The sequence below is a fragment of the Drosophila kikkawai genome, chromosome 3R, assembly GCF_030179895.1.
Source record: "Drosophila kikkawai strain 14028-0561.14 chromosome 3R, DkikHiC1v2, whole genome shotgun sequence".
Taxonomy (NCBI): domain Eukaryota; kingdom Metazoa; phylum Arthropoda; class Insecta; order Diptera; family Drosophilidae; genus Drosophila; species Drosophila kikkawai.
In genome coordinates, this window is record NC_091731.1 from 34099142 (window position 1) to 34109435 (window position 10294).

The 10294-nt window shown below is 38.8% G+C and overlaps 1 protein-coding gene across 3 annotated transcripts; it reads left to right on the forward strand.

Annotated features, from left to right (window-relative positions):
- The first annotated feature begins 136 nt into the window (after positions 1-136).
- Best1 (Bestrophin 1) lies at positions 137-10233 on the forward strand. 3 transcript variants are annotated; one of them, XM_017182667.2, is made up of 7 exons: positions 137-546; positions 3795-4028; positions 5105-5215; positions 5746-6502; positions 6564-6977; positions 7874-8534; positions 9443-10233. In XM_017182667.2, the coding sequence occupies exons 2-7, from the start codon at positions 3958-3960 to the stop codon at positions 9754-9756; spliced, it is 2328 nt and encodes a 775-aa protein (XP_017038156.1). In that variant the 5' UTR covers positions 137-546; positions 3795-3957; the 3' UTR covers positions 9757-10233. The 3 variants fall into 3 exon arrangements, with proteins under 3 accessions (XP_017038156.1, XP_017038158.1, XP_070142832.1); XM_017182669.2 differs by having other exon boundaries at positions 6564-6806; XM_070286731.1 differs by lacking the exons at positions 137-546; positions 3795-4028 and adding an exon at positions 4406-5050.
- Positions 10234-10294: the final 61 nt, after the last annotated feature.

Consider the following 10294-nt stretch of genomic DNA (forward strand, 5'->3'; position numbering starts at 1 on the left):
TCGGCTTATCTTCCCCGCTCTCCGGCAACGAGTTTTTCGCTCTTTTCGGCTCTCTCCCTTCCGTGGGATTCGCACTCGCTTTCAGCACAGCTGTCGTTGCATGATTTTCGCAGTCTCAGTTTCAAATTCACAGTCGTTGAGCGCGGAAGTGGCAAAGGAGCCAAAGGAAAAACCCACACAGACAACGCGATTTTTGTTGAATGGCCGCTGTGTGTGCTTGTTTGTGTTTGTGTTGTTCGGCTAGTGTCTATGTAATCGCGCAAAGAAGTTCGGCGGCAGCGACTGTGTAAAATAGTGAAGCATAAAGGCCAAGCGAAGAAAACACATAAAACCAAAACAACAAAGTTCCCCTTATTCTTCAGAGTGTGTGTGTTTTCGGCTGTTATAGTGTTAGTGTTCCTTGTTTATTTCTGTTATATCTTGGCCCTTCCTCGTCTACCTTTTTGCTACCTGTGAATTGGTTAACTTTGTTGTTGCAGCGGCTTGCGTGCCGTCATTAAAGCGAGTTAAAACCAAAACAACATGCTCGAATATTAGTCGGCAAATGTAAGTACCAGCGTGAGTGTGGGTGTAAATGCAAATGTAAGAGTAAGTGTAAGTGACCGTGGCGCGATTTAATAACAATGCACCGTTGGGAATTACAAACTAAAATCACTCTCAAACGCGTGACTCGCGACTTCAAAATCGATAGGAACTCCCGAAATTCGCCAGCGTTGAAAAAACACAATGCTGCCCTTAAAAAACAAACACTATACAGTAGCGGTCAAAATAATAGTTTCAAGTGTCAGAAAGCCAGAATAAACATTTTTGTTTTTTTTTGTGTTTAAATTTTATATATGTGTTGATGTGTGTGGGATATCTTATCGCAATTTCTACAATAAAATAGTACTTTTTATCAAAACGTTGGCTTTTTATAAGTTTGTTGTCAAAACAATGTTTGTGATCCATCATTAAAGCGCCGTTTTTAATTTTAAAAGAAAATAGAATCACATTTAATTAGTTGAATTACTTAATTTTCTTGATGTTTTTAAGATGTAATTATTTTTTTACTAGCTTTAAGTAGTTTTGTTTAATAACTCTCATAAATACAGTGCTTGAAACAAAGTTTTTTACATTGACTTTAATTTATATTTCATTTTTCTTTTTAAAATATTAGCATTTTTTTTACCGCTGCTGTTAAAACCCAGATATGATATATGTATCATAAACAGTGACTCATTCGATTTGACTTTGCAAGTGCAATCTCTACGCAAATTAACTTTGGTGACCAAAAGGAAGCTATTTATAAGTCTAAAGATAAGAGACTATTGTCATGCGGAAGAAATCATTAGTCAAATCGAGAATGAATTATGATTTCCTATATAACCTTTAACCCCTTAAGTAATTAATTAAATTATAGAGTCCTCAACATAATAAAAATAAATATTAAATGCGCACTTTCTAGTTAAAAAGTTAAAGTGAAATACAAAAGAATACAATAATCTTTTCCCACATCAACTATTTCCTTTATTTCCCTCTCGAAATGTTGAGAATTTTCATAAAATGCAATGTGCTCTCAGTCGAGAATAAATTTAAATTTAGCCACGCGCCTTTCTGGCCCACTGACAACTCTCGAGATTCGCCGGCCGAATGTTCAGTAAAAATGTCATTAACCTCGCGGGCCATTTGAATTCGAATGTTGTCGCCAATGTTGAGACAGTGTAACGAATATTGAATATTATGCTAATGACACGAGATAACAATAAATGACATACGCACTCATATCTGTTTACATGACCGAGATATTTGTCTTTGTAGGTCAGCAATGTTGAAAGTTAGCTGTGCAAATATGATTAACCATAAAGTGAAATGCATTATAAAAGCAATAAGAAGAGGTCAGTTCTGCTGAATTGATAAGTTTGTTCAATGAATAGTATTGACAAAGAGAAAAGGAAAATGTCAGAGGATTGTTTATCACTTCGAGTGCCACTTTGTGGTGATGAAATATCGTAAAGGGTTCAGCAGGGGAATGTCAAGATCCCAGCTCAGGGTGCAAAGATTTTGGAACAAGAAAACAATAAATAATGATTCTCCTTTGTTGCTTTTTCGCGAAAGCAAATTGATTTACAGCGTTTCATATAAACAGCAGGGGTCAGTCAAACAGAACAACTGAAGAAAAAGTATAAATTCTACTATGAAGTCTTTTAAGTCTTTTATTTCTTTAAGTACTTGTAATTCTTTTATAAAAATCCATTTTTGAGCTATCATTATAAACTTATCATACAAAATTCTTATATATTTATATCTAAAATTGCGACGACAACTGTTTTACTTGCTTCTTATGTGTGATAAATAAGCTTGTTTGTTTTATACGCTCTATACATATATCCAGTTTAAAGTCTCGTTCTTATCGCATTTTCACTGTGTTTACCCAACACTTAAAACGCTCTCTCTGTTATATACTATTCCAATTTTAAGTTACATATAAATCAACAAACCTAGTTATTATTTAAATCGTTTGAAAAAAAATTAGTAAGCCCTCAAAAGCGATAAGTTACCTTGGTTGTTGCCTAATGAACTTCTGAGTACTACGTCACTGCATTGTTTTTTTGTTATTTTAATGGGTCTCATGAGCCGTACAAAAAATAAACAAAAAACCTAATACACACAATATACATTATATACGATCGGTTTTAAGCTCAACATACCTAACGTACCCCTGTAAACTAAAGCAACCGAAATAAATGATGTCATATTGGTCGAACCAAAATGGCCGGGATCACATGGCACAGAGTCGGATCGGCTGGGTCTTGGTAATATAATTTGAGCTCGACTCGGAGTCGAGTTCGTGGTGTGATTTTTGATCATTAGCTCACCGGTTCGCAGAAATTCTCGCATTTTTTGTAGTCTCTTTTATTACGGAAATTCATCAGTGTACATGGGAGATATATAGACATAATACACTGGAATAAATATCAAGATTAAATGGGTTATTTTACAGATTATTCTTAGGGAAATATTAAATTTAAAAGAATAATGCGTAACCTTTTTGTGGAAATTATTTATGGATTGTTTAAAAATAAAACAGAATAATATAAAATTTATTTCAGAAACAGAGAGTCTCGATAACATTATGAATCAGTATAATTTATGAAACTTTTCTCATAATTAAAATACCCTCAATAATATTTATAATTTAATTTTCATTTTACATGAGTAAATCATTCTTCTAGTGTACATTTTTCCTTAGACAATGAGCTCATCTTAGCTAAAGTCCCCTTTTATATAATGTATTTCCCTTACTTTGCCCACCAAAAATACCCACTAGTCAATAGATGTGGCATTCAAAGTTTAACTTTGAGTTTGTTTGGTTAATTGGTATCTAATCGCTGGAGGCTGACCCCCGGAGACACCTCTCGAAATCAAATGGAGACACCGCCCCACTCAGAAACGAGCTGACTTTGACATCGCCCACACGCAAACTTGAGCGATTCTCTCAGCTCAGAGCAAATATACTCGTAGTTATAGATATATATCTGAACATGCATTGGGGGTTTTTGTGTGGCATCGGCTATATAAATTGCTGCAATTAATATAATCAGCCCCGATGCTGTTGCATTTCTGTAAAATGTTAAATGCATTTCAATTGTTTTCCGCTACCTTCACTTCTCTAGTATTATTGTCGCATTTCTAATTGTGAAAAATACCGATTTTTAAATTTTAAATTGCATTTTTTTTGTGACGTTGTCAGCAATTCCTGGTACCACAATGAGTAATTACATAACATACCGCTGCTTTATCTCATTTCATTTCAGGCAAAGAGTTGAACTCTCTCATTTTCGACAAAAAACAAGAAACAGAGATGTGCAGACGCGATAAGACAGTCGAAAAAGAACAATCTCGGTTATAAGAGAGGAGGGAAGAGTGCTATAAAACCAACTAAATTTCGAGGAGAAGGTATCAAGAGTCAGTGGAAAAATGACAATAACGTATACCGGTGAAGTGGCCACTTGCCGCGGCTTTGGCTGTTTTCTCAAATTGCTGCTCAGGTGAGTGAAGTGGAGTGATGAGGTCTTATGTACTTCAGTCAGTTATTATTTATATATAGAAATACAGTGCGAAATTGTTAGCTAGTTTGCTAATTATAGAGCATTGACACACTTTGGACAATTGGATGGATATGGGATATGGATAGAGTCGCGAGGCACAATTGCGGCAAATGCAAATTACAGAACTTTTCCACTTTCATTGAAATAGTACAAACTGCACTGCAATTGCCACGGGGATAAACCCCCTTTCCCCGACTCTCGTTTACTACGATAGAGTATGTAATCTAGACCCCGTGTAGTCATAACTCTGACATCTGTCACGGCTTGTTGTCTGAATTATAATTTAATAATGAGACACCCGTGGGTTTAGTTTTCCCCCACGCTTTTCCCATTCATTGCTGATAATAAACTGTATTGTTATGACCAAAACGTAGTCAATGGACTGCCAACTAAATATTTTGATGATCTAATTAACCGCTGTCCATATCACCAAGAGTTTAATTGGCGTAGGGAATCTCCCGTCATGATTCACGTGCTCTTCTTCATAAGGCCACATTTAAAATTTCCAAAAAACCATAAAATATTGTTTTTGTTTGGTCATGCGAGGAACCTTTTCTTGGTGCCAAGATACCGTACAATTGTACCTTTATTCGGGTGATAAGCTGTATAAATATCGTCTGGACGTCTTGTCAAGCTGGCTAATAATGTGGAGGCTCTGCTAAATATGCTTTATGACGATTTGTGTCAACAACAAGTGGCCAAAAATTATCGGCTCCCATATCACCGGGAAAATTCGCCGTGACGTTGCCAATCATAATTCTACGATTTCCAGTTGAAGCTAATGTATCATCCTCAGACACAGTGCCGCTATAATCAAGGGAAACCGAACAGAGTCAAGTGGGGATCTGGAACGAAGCTATATAGTGGCAAATATTATTGCTTGATAAGGGCCTCTAGCCTGTATGCTGATTAGCTTGACGTGTACGGTCTATTTCTGTAGGCTGATGTATCAGATAGCAAGGGTATTAATATCAGCAGTTTAAAACTTACTAAACTTTATAACAAACTATTTTCAGATGGCGCGGAAGTATTTACAAGCTGGTCTGGCTGGATCTTTTGGCCTTTCTTATCATTTACTATGCAATAAATATGGTCTATCGTTTTGGTCTAAATCCAGGTCAAAAAGAGTAAGTATTAAGGAAGTTCCATTGGTGATCAGAAGAAAAAGGTTTATTAAAAAGTATTGCATTTGTAAAGATGACCTGGGAAATTCTGATTTAAAGTTTTAAATATTTTATAATATTTTTTAAACGAAATGCTCTTAGCCTTGAACTCTGTCAGATTTAAATGGCTTATCTTAAAACAACCTTTACAATTTTAATGTCAAGTTAAATGTATTTTTATAAATATAATAGATAAAGGAGACAGCAAATAAAGCTGTTGTTACCTAAGCTTGTATGTTTGTCTAAAACTTATCGGTTTATTTAATTTAATAATGAACATTTAACAAGAAAAGTATGACCTCAAAGCGTTTGATTATTTGTTCTGGCCAATTAGAACCCTTGAATCACAATCCCAACAACAATCTAACGAAAGGTGTTAATGAAATAAGTTAATAAAAAAGTTTCTGAAGAGATTTCTCCTTTGATAATTGTATTTTTAAAATCTTTATTAAATTTTATTTAGAATTTCTCTAACTTGTATTTTCTTTTTCCAGAACTTTTGAGGCCATTGTTCAGTACTGCGATAGTTATAGAGAACTCATTCCCCTGTCCTTTGTCCTGGGTTTCTATGTATCCATTGTGATGACCCGCTGGTGGAACCAGTATACCTCCATTCCTTGGCCCGATCCCATTGCCGTGTTCGTCAGCTCCAATGTTCATGGCCAGGATGAGCGAGGACGTGTGATGCGACGAACAATTATGCGATATGTCTGTCTCTGCCTCACCATGGTTCTGGCCAATGTATCACCCAGGGTGAAAAAACGTTTTCCTGGACTCAGTAATCTCGTAGAGGCGGGTCTCCTCAATGACAACGAAAAGACTATCATAGAGGCGATGAACAAATCCTTTCCCAGACCCTCGAAGCACTGGTTGCCCATCGTCTGGGCTGCTAGCATCATCACCAGGGCCAGGAAAGAGGGACGCATCCGAGATGATTTCGCTGTGAAGACCATTATCGATGAGCTGAACAAGTTCCGGGGTCAGTGTGGACTTCTCATAAGCTACGACACGATTAGTGTCCCGCTTGTCTACACCCAGGTGGTGACCCTGGCAGTGTACTCCTACTTCCTGACCTGCTGCATGGGCCAGCAGTGGACCGATGGCAAGGTGGTGGGCAACACCACCTACCTCAACAAGGTGGATCTCTACTTTCCGGTGTTCACCACGCTGCAGTTCTTCTTCTACATGGGATGGCTCAAGGTGGCCGAGTCGCTGATTAATCCCTTTGGCGAGGATGATGATGATTTTGAGGTAGGTCCTGGATTAAGCAATGCTTTTAAATAATATTTAAATATTTATAAAATGTAAACAGGTCAACTGGATGGTGGATCGCAATCTGCAAGTCTCCTACCTGATCGTCGATGAGATGCACCACGACCATCCAGAGCTGCTGAAGGATCAGTACTGGGACGAGGTGTTCCCCAACGAGCTGCCCTACACAATCGCTGCCGAGCGGTTCCGTGAGAATCATCCGGAACCGTCCACCGCCAAGATCGAGGTGCCGAAGAATGCCGCCATGCCCTCGACCATGTCGTCTGTTCGCATCGATGAAATGGTTGGTAATGCTAATGGCGCCACTGCCGCCGCCGCTGCCGCTCCGGACACGAAGGTCCCGCTAGCGGGTGTGGGTCAAGTTCCCGGCCAGGCCTCTGGCCAGGTTCCGGTTCCGGGTTCGGATCAGCAGTCCGTTACCTATGACTTTCCCAAGGGCTCGCCAGACGAGGAGGTTAGAATCAGAACGTTGGCCGCATTTCCTAGCGTTACGAAGCATTGGCACCCGACTCTCAATTGGTTAACCAAAGTCATCATCTCTCAACCAGCGACCTAAACCAAGTTCAAAATTAATCCAAATTTAAATCAAAAGTTTCTAACCTCTTTTCTCGTTTGTACTTGAAAGAACATTGCATTTGTGGCATCACAGTTCGCTCATTGGCATTCTGAATCACAAACGGTGCTTGGTAGTTATAAAACTATAATTTAGATGTACAGAGTGTCTAAAAATATAAATATTCTATATATAAATGTAAGGAGCAGGCACAGTGGGAGCTCTATTTATCTTTGTTTTATTTTAAGTTTTATTATAAAAGTATTCCCTATTTTTAGACCTTTGTATATGTTACGCTCAACTGTTACCTTTGAGTGATAGATAATCCTTTTAACACAAACCTTTTCCATACTATAATTATATTATAATTATAAGGTAAAGGTATCTTGATAATTCTTCATTTTATTTTTTATTTTTATCTATTATTTATATAATTTAAAAGTTTAAAAACCTATTTAGGATCACTTTGATCATATTTCATTATATTTTCCTTTCGAGTAAACACTGTGCCTGTTGTCCTCCCTGTAACCATATATTAAGAACGGTGTTTGTGTCTCTCTATGCTTTAAGAATATGCCTACTAACTTTTGATTCTAACTGTCTAAAAGATCTGTCTACAGCCTCAAGCCTCTCTAACAGCACCTTGCACTGCACGACTTTCAAACGCTTTCTGCTGCACTGAACCTAGAGCACTGAATGGTTTCAAGAGTAATCCAAGCACAGCGGACTTAAAATTATAATCTTTAAAAAACTTGATAAATTTTAAGCTAATGTAAACATTTTTTAACCCAACTCAGGCCGACGATGCCAGTGGCATTCACTTCTCAGCTGGCAATGGAAAAATGCGTTTGGGCTCCTCGCCTTCGCTGGTTAGCGTTTCGGGCACCTTGTCTCGGGTTAACACAGTGGCTTCAGCTCTCAAGAGATTCCTGAGTCGCGATGATAGCAGGCCAGGATCGGCCACGCCCAGTGAGGACCAGAAACCCTACAAATTTCCAGCCAGCGCCAGTTCGGCAAGTCTTTCGGGAGTGGCTGGATCTGCCACATCGGCGGGTAAACCAGCTGGTAGCATGCGGATAACCCATCAAGTTATCGAGGAGGTGGATGAGCAGGCCACCATCACCTCGATGAGGGCCAATGAGCCGCGGCCCAATGTTATGGATATATTTGCATCATCCTCGGGAGCTGGAGCAGCGCCTTCAGGGCCATTGCAGCCACCGCCCGCTCACTCGGAACCGGTGGACATTCCGGCACGTCCGCCCAGCTACAATCGTGCCCAGTCCCAGTACGAGCCCACTCTGTTCCCGCCCGGTGGAGTGGATACCCTGCTGAGTACTTCGGCGCCTGCAGGAGGCAGTCCCTCGCTTCTATCCAATGCTGCAACGGCGCCCAGCTCGCCGGTGGGCGACAGCTCCAAGTCCCTGTACGATCCCCAGAAGGCGGCCAGCCGGGAGACGGGTAAGTTAATGGTTCCATTACGTTGGAATGCCCGCCCGCTTCTTAAGAAAAAACAAACAACTCATTTTTAACAATTGTGTATCTTCATTTTCAACAAATTTCGGGAACTTTTAAAGAGAGGCCCGATGCACCGCAGGTTTTCAGGTGGTTCGTCACGCCCGGTAAAGTTCACATCCATTGATTGGCCCTATTAACTTGTTCGAATACTTTAGCTTGCTCTACTACGTAATCGTTGCTGGTTATATTCCCCCTCTCGTTTCAATATTATTTTCATTTTCTATTTTTTTCAACAGGTGTGCTGGATTTTTCTCACATAGTTTAGAATTTTCTATTGTAAAGTTCAGTTGGTAAATGATTTATATAGCAAAAATAGGAAGCCTTTGTTTATATATTTACAGACTACTGTAATTATTTTCATTATGGTATATGATTTATAGTTAACCTTTCTCTTTAAATATCTGTTGCTTAATTTATGTAGATTTATTTATTATATTTTAGTTTATATATTATTATTTTTCCAGAAGTTAGCTTACTTATTTGTTTTTATACTATTTTGGCAAGTGAGAAACCTAAAGCACACCTGGTTTTATATATTAATTTTTAATTATTTTTCATTATTTTGTATTAGTAAACAATTGGCATGTGCTTACTGAAAGTGCTGCCCAAAGTTTAAAGTACTAACCCCGGCTTAGCGTTACATAAACTGAATAATTATGAACTACGTAAGACGAACCCAGTAAAGTTTTCTGGGTAGCCAAAAAAAAAACCCCCCGTAACTCCAAATTCATATTGGTTCCCCCCGCCTAGCATTTAGTCCCTTAGACGTTTGCACGTTGCGTATTTCCCCCATTGATTTTTCTTTTTATTTATAAAAACAATTCCTAATCTCATATTGTATGTGTTTGCAGTGGAAAATATGGATTTGAGGGCTTCAAACGATTTGCTAAACCAGGCCCAGGCGGCCGTGGAGCCCGAAGACGAGGGCGATGACTTCGAGAAGCTGAAGGCGGCCCGAGAGAAGGAGAAGCTGATGCGCCAGCAAAAGAATCTGGCTCGCACCATCAGCACCGCCCCAGGTGTAGAGGTGCCCATGATCCCAGTGGCCGTGGCAGTGCCTCCGGCAACAGTGCCGTCCGTTCCCTCCAGTGCCGATCTCCTGGGAGGCGGGGAACTGCTGCCCAGCTCCACCATGAAGTCGGAGGATGCCGTCAATGGCAGTTGAACACACCTAGTATTTTGATTCGTACCCTTCCCTAGGCTAAGTCTAGTGCATTATTTAATTGTTTAATTAATTAATTACCTAAGCTGCTAAGCTAATACCAATACCTATATATACCATATACGCAGAATATGTGTAACAACGGACAGTCTAAGATGAATGCTCATAACGTCTCAACGAGCTTGAGTGAGAAAGAAGGACCTAATTAACGCAGTTAATAACACAAATACTAAAATCTAAGTAGAAAGTTATTTAAATTTTACAAATATAAGTTCTTTTTTGTTAAATGGCTAAGTGACTTGGATTTGATTTCTCATGGCCTGGTTTTCCTGGATATTGTGATCATGATTTTATATTCTGGTCTAAAGAAACCGGCATTCTAAGGAACTTGTTTAGAAATTATAAATTTATTGTGACTAAATAAAGAATTGATGGCGTTAAGCAAAATATAAATGAAAATAAAACAAAAACTAAAAGGAATCTGGGGATGTATTTATTTTTCTTATATTTTATTTTAGTTGTAGAATTTTGATTTTAAAAA

Coding starts and splice junctions, on each gene's coding strand:
- Best1 (XM_017182667.2), top strand. CDS start 3,958: ATGACAATAACGTATACCGGTGAAGTGGCCACTTGCCGCGGCTTTGGC. Junction 4,029..5,104: donor TTTCTCAAATTGCTGCTCAG/GTGAGTGAAGTG, acceptor AACTATTTTCAG/ATGGCGCGGAAGTATTTACA. Junction 8,535..9,442: donor GGCGGCCAGCCGGGAGACGG/GTAAGTTAATGG, acceptor ATGTGTTTGCAG/TGGAAAATATGGATTTGAGG.